Source organism: Buceros rhinoceros, unplaced genomic scaffold (assembly GCF_000710305.1).
Source record: "Buceros rhinoceros silvestris isolate BGI_N320 unplaced genomic scaffold, ASM71030v1 scaffold7406, whole genome shotgun sequence".
NCBI lineage: Eukaryota > Metazoa > Chordata > Aves > Bucerotiformes > Bucerotidae > Buceros > Buceros rhinoceros.
The window spans coordinates 4,712-25,935 of record NW_010418062.1 but is presented as its reverse complement, the minus strand read 5'-3'; the positions used below and the strand labels follow the sequence as shown (position 1 = coordinate 25,935).

At 38.9% G+C, this 21,224-nt stretch overlaps 1 protein-coding gene across 2 annotated transcripts in view; it reads right to left on the bottom strand.

The window, feature by feature from the left end:
* ATG5 (autophagy related 5) overlaps positions 1–21,224 on the bottom strand; it is a 76,410-nt gene that overhangs the window by 50,850 nt on the left and 4,336 nt on the right. The window contains exons 2-5 of one of the 2 annotated variants that reach the window (XM_010138388.1): positions 18,864–18,866; positions 18,066–18,193; positions 10,699–10,777; positions 4,311–4,473 (exon numbers count right to left, since the gene is read on the bottom strand). In XM_010138388.1, the coding sequence (XP_010136690.1) occupies positions 4,311–4,473; positions 10,699–10,777; positions 18,066–18,193; positions 18,864–18,866 (373 nt within the window). The remainder of the gene's footprint in view (positions 1–4,310; positions 4,474–10,698; positions 10,778–18,065; positions 18,194–18,863; positions 18,867–21,224) is intronic. The other variant, XM_010138389.1, reaches the window with a different exon arrangement.

Sequence of the window (21,224 nt, the reverse complement as noted above, 5' to 3'; positions counted from 1 at the left end):
CGCAGCTCACCACCAAAACAGCGTTGGGCTGACTTTGTGCACAGCTATTTGAATCCAGGTTCCACAACATCAGCAACCCCATGTTTGGTGTATCTTAACTTCAGAATAAGCAGGAATTGACGCTAATTATAAGAAAGCTTGACGCACTTCCAGAAATTTTTAAATTTTTTACCCACCAGCCCAGGAAAGTAATGACTTTTCTTTTTTTAGTCCCCTTTTAACCAGTATACCCATTTTCAGAGCTCAGAAGAATTGTTTATTCTTTCTTCACAGTTAATCAGACCTATGAACCTGGGAAAATATGACCATTTTGGTAGCAATACAAGGAAAAAAGAAAAAGATGGTGCTGTGATTTAAAAACTAATGGCTTGTTCATTCATTCTCCAGGCAAACTCCTGCAGATTTTCTAAGTCCACGCTGCCTAATTCAGTTTCAAATGATTAGTTGAGATAACGGAGATTTGCTCAGCTACCAAAGCACACTCATCGTCTCAGACTGAGGTAAACAACAGCCCTGCTCCACCAGTTCTGCACAAAGAGGAGAAACATATCAAACCAGAGTGGGCCAAGTGGACAGAGCACAGCAAAGGTGCTGATAATGTATAACACTATTTCTTTTTGTCAGTTCAAACATTTCAAAACAGCAGTGGGATAACCCAGAAAAACACAACTCTGCCCCTTAGAATCCCGGGACTGGTTTAAATACAATTTAGAAGCAAATGTAAGACAACACGGGTCTGGTTCTGTCAGTAAGACAAGAAAGAGATCACATGCATTGAAAGATAAATATTGCATATTCTGAATGTTTGCAGGATTTTTCTCCTTTAATAACAACAATTCAATAGGGCCACTTAACTTTTGGTATACCCTACAGCATGACTGAGCATTACATTCTTTTTCCATAATATTTTCAGTAAAATAATTACTTCATTATATTTTATAATATATAAAGAAGACTTAAAAATAGCTATGAACTTTTACTGTTTATTTCCGCCACTCATGTATCAGAAAGACCAAGCCTGGTCTTCACCGGTTTCAAAGGATGCCTGTGAAAATTCCAGGATATGGTTGCTTATGGCTCTCCACAACTGATGAAAAGCAGCTGTGTTGAATCTAAAACCCCTCCTTTATCAGAACCATCATATACTGAAGTTATAGGTATTAATTCTTTGAACCATGCAAAAAATAAAGCTCTCCTCCTACAAACAGCTGATATTTCATTTGTTTGATCCCAAGTCATCACTAGACCCACAGAATTTTAATGTTTCAAAGCTGAAAGCCTTTATTTTTCCATGGAAAAGGCAAAAATAAAAAACCCACCCACTTGAAAATCCTCTTTTTCTGTGATAAAAATGGCCATAGCGCTATGACAGCAAGAACAGTAGTTCTTTTTCCATCAATTTTCCGGTCATTTTCCATCAATTCAAACCACAGAATTTTAACAATTCTTTCAAAGGGTCAGAGGTCAGTATAGCTATAGAGCCTGCCTTTGTCACTTCCATACCACAGTCTGTGACACCAGTCAAAAACCGGGGCTACACGGATGTACCCATCCCAAAGAAATGCTCTAGCTAAGAAATATCTGGTTTATGGACAAAAATTGGCTAACTGAAGGCTGAAGAACAGGCAAAACCACAGCACAAGCCACAGGTAGTAAAGTATATTTACCTTCCCGATTTGGCAGCAGATTAACACAAAACCAGAACTGGTGGGAGGAAGGAGGTGAAGTTTGTTGTGAATCCTGACCAGCTGTTACCAGCACAAGATTTTGCCACAAATTCACTATTACAGCTCTTCCCCTAAAAGCCATCTACAGGCAACTGAAAAGTTTATCGTCCTGCCTGTTCAAGTACTTCCTTTTCAGCAGAAGCATTTATACCAAATTACACTTGTAACTGGTAGTTTTTTCTCCAAATAAGCAAAATCTTTTTTTCCCAAAAGCCTAAGTTTAACACGTATCCTGTAAGTATTGCTGTCACTCGTTAAACAAACAAAACTACCTGTACTTAAGAACTGAAGAAAATTGTTTGAAGTTTCACAGAAAAAAAAAAAGCCTGCAGATGTATCATTACTCACAAGGCAGTTATCACAAATGCTACTTTCTTTTCTTTTTTGTGGTCATTCATGCTGTTTCACAAAGAGGTTTAAAATTAATACATCTCAAACGAAAGCCTATAAAAACATCTTGAAAGATACAACATGCTTAAAAAGAGTCTTCTTGGTTTCACAAGCTTTTCTTGTTTCTCTTTTATGAAGAGCTGAGAAATTAAAATTAGCATTTGAAAGTATTCAAAAGATTGTTTAAACTTCTCATTTAGGTGGCAGATTCCACAGGTGCGATTTCTCATTAAGTACAGTGAAACCTTCTTGAAATCAACCTTGCTAGGCAACCTCTGCTCTTAATATTATAAAGGAAAAGCCTAAAATTCTGGTTTCACTGCAACTGAAGATAATCTTAGACAAATAATCAACTAAATGAGCAGGGAAAGAACACACTGCCTACCTGTTCTCTCACCTTACATATGGAGGCTATCAAGGTTCTGTAACTCCCGGTTAGAAGAGCCCTAACTCATACCATTTCATTGTGCAGCCAACCCCTCTGACATTATTACACTTATAACTCGTAATATTCATATTGTAATTCATGTTAGAGAGCTTTTAGTTCTAATTTTTAACAGCAGCACTAAAGAGAGCACATAAAGTACGCCCTGAGAACACTTCAGCACCAGGACAAAGTGACAGGAGTTCTTTTTGCAATGAAGCTAATAATCCTTGAAATAGAAAATGAAATTATGCTGTCGCAGTGTTTTGCTTCCTTCGAATGAAACTGCTTGCAAGACTATTACAGCAGACCACACTTTTCCCCCCCAGAATTATTAAAACTGCAGTTTAAGTTGACTTGTAACAGACAACACCTATTTTTACACTAGTTATGGCTTCCAGTGGACCAGAACTCTTTACCTGCTGCTAACTCACACAAGTGAATATATTATCAGTCAGTTTGCTGAGTAGCATTTGTACAAAGCCAAATCTCTCAGGAAGTACTTCGAATTGAACCAGATAAAGTGCAATCTCTTGATAAATGTTGCAGGTATGTACAGCATCTCTCAAGAACTTACCACTCAAACGGTAAATTAAGGTAATCACTCTAACTCCCCCACAATTACATAAAAAATAGAAACCAGAGATTCTAATAAGCACTCAGTCTTCAAAATTATTACAGGACTACCTTTAACATGAAAGGCAATACCAGTAAACAACAACAAAAAAGTCAGAAAACCCACTAAACCCACACTCACTAAATACACACATTAAACTCAAACGAATTTGGAACCTCAATGTCTAGAGCAAAGTCATGCCTCAAGTTTTCTTGCATTCTAAACTTCTCCTGTTTCATTTAAAACATAGGCGAAGATGTTAATTCTAAGCGGTTGGTATTCCGTATCTCAACATAAAATAAGTATCTTCATGCTTACAGCTTCTGTAAAATAGATTTATCATTCATGAGCTAAAGAAAATGCATTGGAAGTGGCGTTACCATCCCCTCCAGACACGAGTTTCTGGAATAGTTACAAAGCTTTTCAGCTTACAGGCCTCTAAGAGCCATAACCAAGAGGAGGCGCTAAAACCAAAAGAAGTTATATTTTGCACTGCAATATGGATATACATGCCATCTGCGCAAAGCAAGAATGCCAATTATTTTAGAACAACCTCCTCTGAATTAATTCTTCATGTGAATACTGAAATGCGGCAATCTTTGTGAAAATCTTTTGTTTCTATGCAGAAATCTTTGTGAAAGCCATGGTAATATCAGCAATTAAAAATATATTTGACAGACAGAAAAGTAAAATTATTAATCTGCTAAGCAACTTTTTTGAAAGTCTACCTGTATTGTTTATCAGTGACAATCCTTAAGCATTAACTGAAGGAGACAACCTTTTTTACTTTATGGTCCAAGACTGTTAACACTGAACTTAGACCCCAGGTGTCTCCCAAATAAAAACCATCAGCTGCACAGAAGTACACTAGATAGTTTTTTAACTATTTTTCGTTGCTAGTTTTAGTTTGTTAAAACAGAGTCATAACTCAGTTTAGTTCATTGAATAACTCAAGTCACATTTGGATTATCACATAAATGGTGACTTTAAAAAAGAACAACAATAATAATAAAATCGATCTCTTTCATGACACAAAACTAAAATTCTGCAGAAGAATGATACTGTACATCCTGTCACATAACTCAAATTTGAAGAAATCAGGTACTAACATGCTAAACCTAAATATAATTCATACTTGATGCATTATATTTACCATTCTGTAATCCCATCCACAGCTGTTTATGATCCTTTTTTTGCATCTCATTGATGACTTGACTTTTGTGCTTTAAAGCATCTGCTTCTTTTATACAAGCCATAAAATGAGCTTCAATCACATCTTTAGAATGGCAGTGTAGAAGATCCTTTTCTGGAAAATTCTACAGCAAGAAGAGAGAGATCAAGAGAAATAAATGCATGTCCTACCTTAGCAGATGAAGAATAAATGATAACTTTAATTAGGTTTTTATTTATACAAAAGCAGCACACTGGAATCTTCTACTTATGGAAGTAAGTAACCACCATTATGACAAAGGTTTTGCAGCGAGAAACATTTCAGGAAAAATAGAAGTTGAACAATTTTCTGTAAAACCAAAGATTGCTCTAAATCACCCAACCTCAGCTTGATAAATACATTTAAATACATCAGTTGATGTACTTAGGCCCTTACACCCAAAATACAGCAAATGAAGAGTTTTAACATGTTTTCAAGCAGATGTTCAATTCTCTGACAGCGACCAGGAGAAAAGGGTGAGAGGTAACAAGCACCCAATTCCTACTGACTCTCAATGGCAGTTCAGTGCCCATTTCTATGCAGGTCTGTGAAAAATGTTTCCTCCAAGTATCATCATCCACATAGATGAACTATAGCACATATGCTACTTCTAAACATTTTTCCTTAGAGATACTGGGAATCCTTGTCAGCTCCAATGTTACCTACTGCGTGAGCCTAGTGCTACCCTGTCTGACTGGACGCTGTCGCCCTTTTACTTGGGGAGAGTCAGCATGCTGCATTCTTATCCTTCAGTAAGCGACAACTACCTTTCCTAATTCACTTCTTAGGGTATTATAGTAGTAAATCTCATTCAGGTACAAAGAAGATTAACTAATCAAAGGTTCAGCACCGTGTAGGTATACAGTTAGGGCTGTTCCTCCTCTAATTTTTCTTTTATCACCACTTAGTATCACTCGATATTTTACAGTCATATACGAATTCATTACCACAAATTAATTCTCTTTTGTTTTCAAAGATTAAAAAACCCAGAGTGTTTTATCCCCGCCTTATTCATCATCTTTCCCAGCTGCAGATGACCGTGCTGAACAGTGCAAACCCCCGGAGCCAAACCAGAGTGGCGTCATTAGCACTCCCCTTAATTTTTTTAATACTTATGTTGTTCTGCAAGAGGATCTTTTCCCTTAACCCATTACAAATCAGCTATTAAGAAAAAGCGAGTGCTATGGACAGAGATAAAGCTTGTTTCTCATAGGAGGATGGACAAGAGGACAGAACAGAAAGGAAAGTTCTTCTAGGGCAGACCTTGTTCCGCTTCTCCCCAAAGCTGAATGTCTCAGCATAATTGGGCCCACGATGAATGGAAAACATTACCGGGATTGTTACTTGCCAGCTGACATACATACAGGCCAGTAAAATACTTTCAGAAGTTTAACTTACTTGTTCAAAAAAAAAAAACAATCAAAACCCCAGTCGATGAATGGAAAACATTACCGGGATTGTTACTTGCCAGCTGACATACATACAGGCCAGTAAAATACTTTCAGAAGTTTAACTTACTTGTTCAAAAAAAAAAACAATCAAAAACCCAGTGAAGTCTGGTAACCAATCCAGAAGAAAAGAACAGTCAGAAATGGCATACTTCAAGATCAAAAAAGTTCTTTACATGCAAGAATTCAAAGTGAGTCACTGGCATCCCTCAAAAAGAGATGAAACAGTGGAATGCACCTAATGCCGAATAATACAGGAACCTAGAAATCGACTTTCACAGCTAAAAGCCCAAGTTTTAGCTAAGTTTATGAAAACAAGTTTTGTTACAATAACTGTTTTGTTACACATATGCCTAAAAATTGAAATGCAGGGTCTTTTTTTGGACATTCCCGTCTTTCTACAGGTAGGCATCTCCCTGATGATGTTCTTCCAATGAATTTCCAATTACAGGGAATGTCACTCCCTGGGGTATGTGTTGCAGAGAACATACACAGCGTGCTCTGCAAAAGAGCAGGGACTTGTTTAAAGCTGGTCAAAGCTAGCTAAGCTAGTAGAAAGAATCTAGCCACAGCAGTGCCACGATTCACTGCCCCAGTTTCTGAGGAATAACACTGTGGAAGACTGGAAAACACTCCTACAATCTCAGTGCTGTCTTTTCTTTAGGAGAAAAAGCACTGACATATTTCTATGCAGTACTGTGAGTGGAAGCTGAAAAAGCCTAAAGGTGAAAGTGATAATTCAGAAAACAACACTGTTGCATCTTCAAGAAGCACAGTTTCACCTACATGACAATAAAAACAGAAAATAAGGCACCCCCCCTTGATTTATAAACACAGAATAATAACTTTTATACTTAAATATAGAACATACATGCTTGTTTTTTTTTAATCTACTTGCCTTCTTTCTACTTAAGGAAATAGTGAACTAACGTAAATAACTTTCTTCAGTTCCCTATAGAGAGACCTTTGTAAACAAGCTGGTAGACACCCCTGGATATACAGCTGCAAGATTCACAGAAAGTTTTAACAGAGCCTATAATCAGCTTTAATTCAAGTACTTCTATTGGCCATGTCTTACTCCCTCCATGTTCTGTATCTCTGGAAGAAAAAGTATTACAAGTCGACTGATTTTCTTGGCCCATGTGGGCAAGAAGGCCAACGGCATCCTGGCTTGTATCAGCACTAGTGTGGCCAGCAGGAGGAGGGAAGTGATTGTCCCCTGTACTCAGCGTTGGTGAGATCACACCTCAAATGCTGTGTCCAGTTTTGGGCCCCTCACTTCAAGAAGGACATTGAGGTGCTGGAGCATGTCCAGAGTAGGGCAAAGCTGGTGAAGGGTTTAGAGAACAAACACTGTGAGAAACGGCTGAGGGAACTGGGGCTGTTTAGTCTGGAGAAGAGGAGGCTGAGGGGAGACCTCATCACTCTACATTTACCTAAAAGGAGGTTGTAGCAAGGTGGGGGTCAGTCTCTTCTCCCAAGTAACAAGCAACAGGGCAAGAGAAAATGGCCTCATGTTATGCTGGGGAGATTTAGGTTGGATATTAGGAAAAACTTCTTTACAGAGAGGGTCGCAAAGCATTGGAACAGGCTGCCCAGCGAGGTGGTGGAGTCCCCATCCCTGGAGGGGTTTGATAGCCGTGTGGATTTGGTGCTGAGGAACATGGTTTAGAGGTGACCTGGCAGTGCAGGGGAACAGCTGGACTTGATGATCTTAAAAGGACTCTTCCAACCAAAACAATTCAGTGATTCTTAGAAAGCTCAAGTAGTACTGGTTTTGTTTCACATACCAGTAGACACTTGCAGCATAAATCTGGTCATGAAAACGAGGTGGTGGAGTACCCATCCCTGGAGGGGTTTGATAGCCGTGTGGATTTGGTGCTGAGGAACATGGTTTAGAGGTGACCTGGCAGTGCAGGGGAACAGCTGGACTTGATGATCTTAAAAGGACTCTTCCAACCAAAACAATTCAGTGATTCTTAGAAAGCTCAAGTAGTACTGGTTTTGTTTCACATACCAGTAGACACTTGCAGCATAAATCTGGTCATGAAAAAGTACAGACAGGAGCACTAAATGACTTCTCATGTAAAACTGTTCCGAAAACATCACAGGCAATTTCAACAGTCTGGTTTCATAACTCCATTCCACCCATATGTATCTATCAGTTCTAATTCACAAAACAGCTGTTCACACCGTGACAGTCTCGTTGCATTAGGCTACATCTACAGAAAATTACAGCAATAATAAAATTAAATAATTTATTTATTAATAATTAAAAACCATAAGGAACATATCCAGTGGCAGTGGGAGCATCCATGTATTTGTGTTTAGTTACTAGCAGTGCTAACTGAAAGATTAATTTTTAAAAACCCTCATTTATACCGCTGATTTCCACAACGTCTCCTAGCAGTTCCACAATATATCCCTCTGCTACATTAAAAAAGTATTTATTTTTCACTCTATCCGATCCAATCTTTAGCTAACAAACCCAGGAAAACAGCTGTTGTTATACAAAACCAGATGCAGTCTTGCCTCCTCATGGGTGGAGAGGAAGGCACCAGCAGACAAGGGCTTCAGCAGAACGTTAGCCTTTCCCCTGCCACACTCGATTTCCTCTCCTCCAACAGCAGAGAGCAACATTTCCTCCAACATTTCCAGAGCAGTTCACCACCTCCTATCTACTGCCCAAAATCTGGAGAGCTGGTTACCATGCCAAGAACACAAACAGTGCTAAGCAGGCTGCAGAGCAGCGTGAGATGAGTTTGACAGGAAGGGATAAAGTTTCCCCGTAAAACCACACCTGGGTAACAAAAGCAACTTCCCAGACCACAGCTTCTCCTGATTCTCAGACCTCAGCACTCTGTTCGAGCTTGTCCTTCTATGACCATTTAAGACAACTGTATTTCAACTTTACTACAGATATAAATGCATGTTATTTCATTGCATACTGGAAGTACAAATGAATAAACTGTATCTTCAGTGAAAACAATGAGTGTGTTATTATTTGGTTTGCATATATAACACAGTTGGGGATTACCAGTATCTGTCAACTTTCAAACCTCAGCTGAATAGAAATAAACCCTTTTTATGTTCTTAAACATAGAAAACTATAAAGAAAAAGAAGATAAAACCCACTCTTCACTGATGTTTCAGATACCTTTTGCGGACTGCGTGCTTTGGTAAAAAAAAAGAGAAAACCGTGACAGCAAAAAAAAAAAAAATCTAACAGTGTTCTGTTAAGCCAAATAAAAATAATGACTCTTTGAAGAATAACTACACACAAATGAAAAGAATAATCCAGGCAGGAACCCCACACCTAAACTATTTAGCTATAAGAAACTGCAACACATGCAAATATCTTCAATATTTTGACATACTTTTATCTATTTCAGTTAAGTTTTGACTTTATTTAAAAGGGGTTTATTTAAATAAACATTCAGATTACATCAAAAACAGGAAGAGAGATTAAGCAGGTGCTTTATCCAAAATGTCATATTTTAAAAAACTAAATTACATCAGCTTTTAAAATAAACTGCCTTAGCAGTGAATTGTTTCTGCTGATCTTTAATGTCTGCCTTTGAGACAAACTTAAATTAGCTGATCTTTCAACAAGCAGCAATAAAAGGACATGAAAGACAGGTTACATCACTACACGAAATTGAAAGGCACTGTGGTGCTACAACTTATTTCCCAAGATGGCTCTGCTTTGGGGTGGCAACATCCACATGCTGCTGCTGCCAACCTCACAGAGCTCTCAGAACATGTAACAATGAAATTAAAAATTAATACAAAACCAGACGCCCTACAGAAACTTTCCTCTGGGAGTTTCTTCATCCCAGCCCTCTCTGACATGTATCAGTCAGACGTAGCAATTACAATGGTTTCAAACACATCCACGACATCAGATTCATTCATTTCAAGATGTGGAAATAAATATCTTAAGAATGTATGATTCCAGTGCACACTTCCAAAAAGGATCAGATGACTCCTGTTAGCAAGCCCTTTTCTAAAACACTTCAAGAGAAGAACTGGTTGAAGGAAAACTTCCAACACAACTGCTTCCTAATATGCTTTTCATCTAATCTCAGTCTCACACACTAAAGTCAAGACCATTAACCTAGCGTTCTCCTTTGAATCTGTTCCCCTATTGCGCTGTTTCTCCTACAGTGGAAAAATTAAAGTTTCAATGCAAAATACCATGAATTCTAGTTGCTATTTTGACTTCAAAACATACCTGGGATTATCATCTTGACACATTTCAGAGTACGAAAGAATTCTGCACCAAAGTTAACCCTACGCAAGTACTCTTCTGAGCAAAGATCAGTCCTGCTATGAAGTCATGCCTAATGGTTTTACAATGCGTAATCAAAATAACGCTTCTTCTGTGACTAAGCTGTCACAAGACTGAGCTCATTTCACTCAGCTCTCTAAAGGGGACCCACGTGAAGCACAACAGCATTCCCTGACTTCAAAGATTTCTACAGTATCTCATATCCATGCTAATGCACCTAAAAAGGATAAGCACTTCTCAGTCGTTGGTCAGCTCAAGTTGACTGAACTGAAAACATTCACTATAGAGAGTTCTTCCCTTATATCTACTCAATTGCAGTGACAGTCTCCTAATTTATCTAGAAAACCAATCTGTGATTTTCAGATTATAATAAAATCATTACCAAGAGAAGTAATTTGAAAGCACATACAATTTAACGGAAAACAGCTGTAGACTTACAGAAAACTTTAGATAACTGAAGAAAAAATATTCTCCCCTTCAAGTCATACCATTCATTTATTTATAAAATAATGACAAAGCCTTTTGCCAGCTTATAAATTTCATCTAATCCCATGCTCAGTTGTTCTTAACTGAAAGTGTATTTCAATTTTACCTTGAAATGCACTGTGATGCTCCAAGGAAGGGCTGTATTCGATGCATGGAGATCAAACAGCAAACCAATTGGGTAATGCCTAAAAATGGAGAGATATTAAATGAACATAAAAGCTGTGCATTAAATTCTACCTATAACAGCTAACATAGCTGCATTTACATTTTTAAAAAATAGCTGTTTGACTCCCATGATTAACATTCATTATTGCTTATTCAGAAAAGTTTTATAGGCATAAATAGGTATAAATGACGGACACGTTTCTGGCAGAATTGGGTCTGGAATTTACATGTTCAACATCTAAACCAGTGGCCATTGAGCTGTGCCCACAAAACACTGCTAGCTTTGCAACAGCATAAGTGGCCTATAAGTTGCTCTGTGGAATCCTTCAAAACAGTATTTTTAGTTAAAAAGCTTGATAGTTGTAGGAATAGCTGTTCTGACAGGAAAGTATATGAATTTTCAGATATTTCAATACCACATTGACCCCTAACATCTCTTCCCTCTCCTGCTGTTTCAGTGGTATTTTGTATTAAAGAAGTTACACAAAGAAGCTGCTTCATCCAAATACTCACTTCCATCTATAGCTTTCGTCCTTTAAATTCCTTAGAAGATACAGCCACCGGCAAGATAAGGAATATCTACCACACACACCAAACTCCCACAGGCACTCTGACAAGGTCTTTCGGCAATTTTCTCACAAGCAGATGCTGCTAGATTTTTGATAAAATATTTATTTTGCATTCATCATACCAAGCTCCATTCCCTTATCTTTCAGAAGCCTGAACTAACCTTACTAGCTTTTCACTCTACGAAGAGATAAACACACACTTCAGTGCCAACTCGGTAGCTTCTCTGAGTCCAGTGGCACTGACCGCGGGATGCAGAGCTGAGCACGTAGGGAGGTTTTGGAAGTCCATCAAGCAATAACCCAGCGCATCGCTCTAAAGGCACCTGTGCCAAGCCCATGTCGGGACCTGCCTCGACACTCACACAACAGTGCTTTAGCACCCTCTGCGGGTGGGCTAACCCCAAAGCTTCAGACAAAGTCACCGCAGCAGCACAGTTAAAACCAAAACGAAACAGTTCTACAATTCTTGAATGTACCTACTGCAGTTGTAACTTCTTAAAAGAAAAGATAGGGGGAAATATCGAGAAAGTATCTAGAACTGTGTTTTCCTGACAAAGGGCATAAAGAATACAGGTAATGCATATCCAGATTTGTCCCCATTCACTGCTAATGCTCAAGTTTCTATCACCAAGACTTTTTACTGCTGTCAGTCATGAGTTCTTCAACAGGGATTCAGCAGAGTTCCACGAAAGAGTGGTTTTCCAGGTGAGTTACAAAAATCAGATTTCCTTTGATAATTAGATGAAGACGAACTATGACTTCCAGTTACTTTCAACTTAAAAAATAAAATAGACAACTACCAAAAAATTTTAAAAAGCATCACTTTTTGGCCTACATCTGAATTTTCCACCCAGTTTAGACAACAAAAATGAAGTTCAAATACTCAAGCATTCTTCAGCAAAATCCTTGTGCTTTGCACAGCTGATAGATAGCTTTTATGTTGCAAGAGGCCAGCTCTAAAATCATTTTGTTCCACAGTAGAACACATGAGATTAACGAAAACAGTAGACCATAAGAGAATTTTTTTCTATTCGGAAGTGCAGTCTTCCATTAAGAGTAAAGTTCACAACAGCAGTGAAGCAAACCTGAGATATAAGACATATCCTCCTTTAAACTCCAGTTCTGGCACTTAATTTGATGCCAACCAAAGCCTTAAGTAACGACTGGATGTAGTGCTGTGTTTCACTTGTTTCTGAGGTATAGTTAAGAGCATTTTTTACGACTCTGGATAGAACAACACTCCATGTAACAATACTAAAGTTATTCTTTATATTCCCCTCCTAACAAAACCTGGTTTCTTACCCACGATAGAGAATTAAGGGAGGCACAAAGAGAAGTCAAGAAGAGGACTTGTCAATCTGTACATGGAATAAACAGCCCCCAACATCCCTTCACTCCGTTCTTAAGCATGTATCTTCCTTGTGCTATGAGTCAATATGACCTCATTAAAGACGTGGTTTCCAGAGATACTGCTGCAATGCTGCTTCTGAACTTGTATTTGAAAAATAGGCATTGCAATTAGAGAAATATAAAAATACTCCAGAACCTAAAACAGCCAGCAGAAATAAATAATAAATACATTCAAAAACCCAAGACAGTCTTTAAAAGATTTGCCCACCCCCCAACCCTCCAAAAAAAGGAAACAAAAACGAAAAGAAAAAACACACAGAACAACAGCTAAGGGAAATATCCAGCCCAGAAAAGTATAATTTTGAAAAAAGTATACTGGACTGTTGAAATCAAGCTGGGCTTAACTAGAGCAGTAGCCAAAGACAGGCAGACCGTGCAGAACTTTCTCAAAGGAAATAATGTGAAAAATAGCAAAGAGAAAATGTCTAAGAGACCACAAATCTTTTTTTACAAGTTGCTAGAATAGTGATTATTTCTGGAAAGTCTCCCATCTACAGAAGCGTAACAGCAGCTTGACTTCCAGCCATTGTCAATTTATTTCTGCTTTTATTATGGTACAGCAGGTAGTTTCAGAGTGTGAGAGAAGTCCTGGAAAACACCACATTAAGCACTTAAAATCCTTCTGAAAGTGACAGATGAACAGTAGGGAAAATTAATTACTACTTTCCTAACAATTTCTTTCTGAACCCAGGACAGAAAGTGACAGCATGAGTTGGTAGGTTGCTTTCAGACCAGAATAATTTACTGTGGTAATTCATGAACTGATAACTCCAAGATCAAAAAGTCCCATGCTCCAGAACTGTCTGTGGTATTAAGGGTATCAAGCAGCCAAAATCTGGTGTTGAGGTAGTTCTGTGAACAAACACCTCATTGAGGAAATTTTTGGCTGCATTGGATAACAGTCTCAACCTCTTCCTTTAGTATTCAGTAAGAAATAATTTTTTCCTAGATCTTTTAAGCTAACACTAGCATTTTCAAACAATATGTTGACCATGCCTCATTGAATGGCAGTTCGATCTTTCATCTTCCACTGAGTCCTGATTAGGAAGAGTCAAGCATCCATCTAGTACCAGAGAGACACCTATGTCTAACTACCAGGGTTAGAGTACAATCCACTGAAAGGGGACAAACTCTGCTGAAGGCCACGTGCAAATGTTCAAATGAGCAATAAGGTGTCTCCTGAGGAAACCACCCCAGCACATCAGAGGCCTTCATTCAGGGAGAGCTCCCAAGAGGATGCAGCTCTCCAGGTCTCAAGCTGCCAGGATAGCTCTCCTGAAGGCTGGGGCAGGCAGAGGAAATGTCATGACCTAGAGGAGGTGTCTGTTAGTTGAGAAACTATGTCACCAAGTCAAGTCAGGAGGTCAGTGGGCTGTCCAGCATCAGCCAAGATAAAGAGATTGCTGGCATCTTCATTGAGTCCTTGCAGAGATGAGAGACTGAATCCCCAGCTGCACAGGAAGAGCACCTGAAGTCACTGGAGTGGTGAACGGAGACTCACAAGATGGGGAAGACCAGAGTCTTGCAACCTCTGGCAAGAGAAAGCAGGCTCCTTCTCCACCTTTCAGTCAGTGTCTCAATGGCAGACAAGGGGCTGGAAGTTCTGAGGAAGCATCGGAGCAGCCTGAACAGCACATCCACACCAAGAGAAAGCAGTTAGTGGTAGGAGACTCTCTTCTAGAAGGGAGAGACCCCTCTCCCATCTATCAATCTTGCCACCTATGGAGGTTTGCTGCTTGTTAAGAAGCTGCAGGCAGACTGGCAAGATTTGTCCTTTGCTTGGATAATTCGCCCTTGCTGTTCAACCACATGGGCACAAATCCTAAGTGCTGCAAGGGACAAGGTGGCATCTCCATAATTTCACTATTAAAGGAGAAAGGCTCAGAGAGGCGTGAAGGCTGGTCAGTAACTGCAGGTCAATAACTGGTTGTGCAGCTGGTGTGAAAAAAAGGACAAAGGCTTTTACAACCACAGGACACTCTTCAGAGATAAAGGACTGCTAGGGAGAGATGGAATCCACCCAAATGGGACAGACATATCTTCACCTTCAGGTTGGCCAGCCTGGTGAGAAGAGCTTCAGACCATGAACAACAAGGGTGTGAATAACAACCACAGACAAGTGAAAATTAATGGACTCGGGTAGAAAGCAAGTGGTGAAAGGTGACAGCTAGAAGGGAGATTTCAAACTGATAAGAGAAGGTACTAGAGATTCTAGCACAACTGTATGTACATAAATGCACGCAGTTCGGCAAACAAGCAGGAGAAACTAGAGTGCCACATTCAGTGGCATAACTGTGACAGTTTGGGCTACCAGAAATATAGATGGATGGATGTAAGCTGCTCAGGAAAGACAGGTAGGGCAGATCAGGAAAAAGACTTGTCTTCCCTGTGAGGGAGTAGCTTCGATGTGTCAAACTTGATTGGGACAGACAACCTGCTGGTTGAGATCTAGTGGTTCAGGATTAGAGGAGAGACAAGGGCAACACCACGGTGAGTTTGTTACAGACCATGCAATCCACGCAAGAAAGTAGACAAAGTCGCCTTTAAACAGCTCAGAAAGTTTCTGCATCACATACCCCGGTTCTTGTTAATCTCTTTACATCTGCTGGAAAAGCAACATGGTGGGACACAAGTAGTCGAGATTTCTTGATACGGGCATTGGATGGACCAGAGCTGACCTGCAGCTGAATCTGTTACTAACAAGACAAAATAGTTCTGCATGTGATAATCAGTGGCAGCTTTGGCTGCAGTGACCATGAAATCAGAGTGCAAGATGCTGGAGAGACTGGTAAAGGAGAATAAGCAGAATAGAGACCTTTGACTTCATTCTTCACTTTCCCCTGGTGCCCCTGCAGAGTTCAAGCTTAGCCACTTCAGGTGCATCACTGGTCAGAGCTTTCAGTCCCTAACCTGCACACAGAGCACTGAACTTATCCTGTAGTTACAGAAGTGCAGGTGGAGAAGGAGCCTTCCGCCTGCTGCCAGAAGTCACAAGATTCCAGCCCTTCCATAACTTAGGAGATCATCTTCCAATCCAGTAATCACAAACTCTGCCTGCATCTCCTTCAGTGTAGTTTTAGGTTTATGCTCCTGTAGCTGCAGGGTCTCCAAGAAAATTCGATCCATTTCTTTTTGTAGTCTCTGATGCTGAACAATCTGATGACCTCTTCCTGCACAGCCTTAATAGGCGACACCAACCCTCTCGCAGGCAAGAAAACTATCTTCCCCTGCCCCAATAATTCACTGAGAGGCCCCAGGCCCCAGAACTCCAGACCTGGAGACCTTCATCCTCCTTCACATGGCTGCCTGGCCTGGCCTGAGTGCCACACACCACGAAGCTGAAACCGTGTTTCAGACTTCCTCAAAGCTGCAGCTGAAAACAGATACACGACACCCCCACCAGCTATGGAACCGCACAGACAGTAAGCAATATGACCTCACAGCGCAAAGCAAACAATTAGAATAAGCAGTATTATTAGCAAGTTCTATTCGATTTGGAACTTACAAGTTCTACTCAAAAAGATTAAGCATTAATGCTCACTATGCTTTCTCTAAAAACTACCAGCTCAATCTAATTCTCAGTTCTGGTAGTTGGGTCTTCCTTGGAACAAGCTTCCGCTATTTGGGGAATTACCATTGTCCTAAAATAATGGTCTGCAGACCACGTTTTCCTTAGAAAAGCAATTCCACTGAAATCAGTGGGGCTGTTCCCGGCAGAATATGCTAAGATGTTCTGAAATATCAGAGGCTTAATCAGCAGGTCATAATTACACTATTCATTTTCATTTCAGTGCTCAATGAGTTTACTAACACTTCACTTAATTCTAAAATTATAATTTATATTTTTACTCTGTACCTATATTCTATAATTTAATTGTTGGGGTTTTTTTTTTACTTCTAGTTTAAACATTGTAGTATTTGAAATCTTGCAGAAAATACAGATCTGGTTTGGCTGAAGTAAAAAGCATCTCTCGCCTTTCTTGTTACGAGTTCAGAGAAAACTCATGAAGTTTCCTCCCATTACCCACCTAAGACTGTGAACTCGCTGGGACAGACTTGGTACCTTCTTATTGATTTAGACGGTATCCATGAGTCCAGGTCACTATGGCACACCAAGAAACTAATCACTGTTCAATTCCAGATAATTTAAATGGATGTCTAAAGCTGGTTTTGACAGACGGTTTGGAAAAAGTGATAAAAGCTAGTTTTTATGCTTTTCTATTTACGTATTTTCAAGGATTACACTAAGTTGTTATCAAAGAAACAAAAGAATAGAAGAGATCTACTGCAACACCAAGTCTACAGGGTCTTCATGGCGTGATGCTTGCACCTAGGTTCAAGAAGCTGAAACAGTCACTGGTAGTTTTCTTTCCTATTTTGATACAGGAAATAAAGATATATATAAAAGCTCTTCAGAAAGTATTTAGTATTTTGAATGCTGGAGAGCTGATGCTCTCTGTACAGAGCTAGCAAACACTGCAGCTCTCAAAATGTTTTCTTTCTTTACAGCAGAAATAGAAAGAAATAAATACTGAAAACTAGGAAAATTAAACAATGTTAGCCTGATTCCCCAACACCTGGAGAGCTGATGCTCTCTGTACAGAGCTAGCAAACACTGCAGCTCTCAAAATGTTTTCTTTCTTTACAGCAGAAATAGAAAGAAATAAATACTGAAAACTAGGAAAATTAAACAATGTTAGCCTGATTCCCCAACACTGCAGAAAAAAAACCCCTTTTAATAGACCACATGACAGAACAACAATAGTATCAACAGTAATAAGTTCTGTAAAGTTGAACTAATTGAATTCAACAAGAGCCTGCACATCATTATCTGATTGTCTGTTTTACAGTGCAGGCACATACCACACCAGTGAAAAGGGAAGGTTACGCACATGATTTATTATCTTTAGGCATACATCCTATTTGCATTCAGACTCCAGAAATCATACTTCCTATCTGCGTTAGCAGGCATCTTTTAAGAAGGTTGAATAAGCTACGCAAAGATTTATTTGGTGATCCTACTACAAGTAACATAAAGCCAGAACCTCAGGAATTTCGTATTACAGCAACAACTATAACAAAAACAATAGGTGCAGCACAAACTCTGCCTCATACATACAGTAAGTACAAGCAAAATAATCAAAAATAGGTTCAACATTGAACTTTCTTCTGTTTTTTCCCAAACCACATGCTTTTCTTACCCTCCTCCTCTTTTCCTTCTTTGAAATCCAATGGAGTGATTAGTTGAGGAAAATTACCGACGCTGCGCTGAACTTGATAGCTCTTTACATGATAAATTGAGTACAGGTACAAAGTTAAATAAACTCACCATTTCAGCGGTGTACCTTCATATTCAAACCATATTTCATTAACTTCTTCTTGCCTCATAACTTTCTGAAAGTGTTTCTTCACTTTGTCCGTCACCAGCGTCAAGTAGCTTATCCTTGGCAAAAGCAACTGCAAGAAATAAATCATGGAGGCTTTAAGTATACATAAAGTTCACCAAATTAACAAAAATCTGTAACAAGTATGCATTTTCATTACCAAAATTCAGTCAGCATCCTTCGCCTCCCTTTAAGGTAAGATGTCTTTTAGACAATTTACTTATTAATGGTCCATGAAATGCTAGAAAATTATGTACTCAGAAGATGCAGAATAGCAGTATCCATTACGCCAACCCCCACAAAAAAGTCAAAAAATAAGTTATTGATTCATTCGATGTGGTGGGAGGAAGAAAAGTGTATTTTAATTTCTGCTTTTCTCTATTTAAACAGGCCAAAGAATGAAGTTTATAACCTTTTTCATATGAACATGGTCTAACTTCTTATTCAGAATAATGCACAACTGTGTATCAGCTGTTGTTTAAAAATGGAAATTCCTACAAAATTAGAAAAAAATAGAATGAAAACTAACTGCTTAAAGGTTTGGTTTCCAAGTGTGTTTTGTATTTCCAATAGCCAGCAATTTCCATTTTCTTTGCACTGGTTTGCCAATTCAACACATTAGTCAAGGGTAATATGATTCTTCCACTATTTAACATTTCCCCAGCTCCTTCAGCAGTCAGAAAGAAAACTGCCAGTATTTCATCAGTTGAAACAAGACAGCTTCTCAGAGCTTTCCAGTATACTCTCTTTGTCCCCCTCAAGTGTAATGTTGTACACCACCCAAAAGAGAATGCTGTGTTATTTTTATTTCAAACCCCCATCCCCCTTTTTTTAAAGCCTCATGCCTAGTAAGAGTGGCCAAGCAGACTGCATCAAACACTGTCCTGACTGATGACTGTACAGCACGTGTACCTAAGATGAATCAGTCTATAAGGTTTAACGAACAACGCTTTTCAGAATCCCAATGAGAAAATATTAACCTTCTCATAAAACAGCATTTAGCTTTGGAGCAGACACTTTCAATGAATTGCATTCATCCTGTGAAGTTACTTTCATTTCCTAATTATTAATAAAATAGATGGATCTAAGGAATAAATACAAATAAATTATATTTTGCATATTAAGAGAAAAAAAACATTTGGTTTCCAGCGTTCCTCATAACCAGTGCCATTTCTCAAAATATTTTCTTTATAGTCTATGGATAATGCCAGACCTTGAGTGAATGTCTGGTACAGACATCCCAAACCACGTAGGGATATGTTTTGCCAGACAGGAAACTTACGTCTCTGCTGCAACATTTTCCCAGAACCTCTCCAACGATTAGATCACGCTTTGATATATAAGTCAGATAATATTTTAGCCATGATACTAGAATTTATTTACAAATACCACATTCACAAAGAAGTAGAGAGAGTAATTCAAAAGTAAGTTCTTATGAAAGAGAGTGGATTTCTTTTAGATATTGCTGCATTAGGTTATAAATCTGTGTACATCTGTGAAATGACTAAATTTTAGGATTATCTAAAGTACCAAAGATGAAGATTCACCACTACCACAGTTGTCAAGTCAGCTAACAACTGATCTTTTTCTACCATGCAGTTTTCTTTTTTCATCTGTTGCTCTTATTACCATCATACTGTTTCTACCTTCTTTCATAGGAGCCTAATTCATCACGGTCATTAAACACAGCCTTCAGTTCTGAAAGGTTAACAGTCTCAATAAATTCAATGAAGTTGTGTACACACTCAAATGAGAATTGTTTAGCACCTGAATGACTTGAATGACACTAGCACCTTATCCTTTACTAACCTCATTCCACATAGCTACACTGATTTTTTGAGACGATATAGTCCAGGCTGCTACAATCAAACCCAAATATTTTATAATAATTCCATATTATTATATTTACAGTTAAATTAATGCTGGTATATTCTGATATGAGACTCATTTGGACTGCTACAAAAGCCAATTTTCCGCATGCTGCATGTGGCCCAGCCATGCAGGAATTGTCAGATATGTTAGAGCATCATTGATTGCCACAGCATTTGAATAACCCTTTAAACCCTGTAACTAACTTCCTCTGCAAAATATTTTACTTCAGTTTGCAGTGTGGAAGAACAACGCAGTTTCTATTTCAAAACACTTAGAGGTCACAGACAATAACCAAACAGCATTTAACTGAATTTAACAGAATGTGGCCAGCACTCCCCATGGGCCTCTTTGGAGTATAAAAACCCAACAGTTAATTAGGTTACAGGGACTGCCTGTTTTCCAGAGATGCTGAGCATTTGCAGCAGCTACCGAATTCTTTTTTGCTCTTCTCACCTCTGCTACATTCCAACAGTCTTCCCCTTTTATGGGAGACATGACAGGATCCAATTCTACTGTTTTTCTAGCTTTAATTGTCCTAGAGATTTACAAGTATACTAAATCCGGTAAGTGAGACCTTTAAAAGCATAAAGACATTTTCATTTTGTTACCCTTTTTAATATCCCTTCTCCACTAGTTTTCTACACTCAGTGAAAGACACCAGCTGATAAAAAACATTTTTACTCCAAAAGTCCTGTAATTTTTAAATGCTATTCCTGAGAATTTTCAGAGGAAAGGTACTAAAAAATAATTAGGAGAAAAAAGCCTCTAACAATGTATTTAACTATATGCTGAGCTTTAGTCAATCTCTCTGACAACAGAATCATGTCAATTGTTTTATAGAGGTTTCTATACAAGAACAAGAAGTCTACACAGCAGTTCACCTTCTAGACCATGAGACAGACACAAGCTTCTCCAGCACTTTAGCCACCTGGCAAGGAGCTTCCTTTCAGGCAAAGCCGTGTTCACCAGAATGACACCTCTCCCACAAACTCTTTTGCTACCGACTCCTAAACCAGTCCATGTGAGCCAGAGGGGCTACACCCCTTCAGCCTGCGGCTACCCTACAGCAATCATTCCAGATGCTGGGAGTGCATGGCCACGATTCAGTGATAAGAGTAATGCTTCGTTTAGGGCTGTAATACCTAATTAAGAAAAAACCCACATGATTAGGCATACTAATCCAAGTCAGACTCATTCCATTGGGTCATATTTGCTCAGCTGCCTTTTTACAA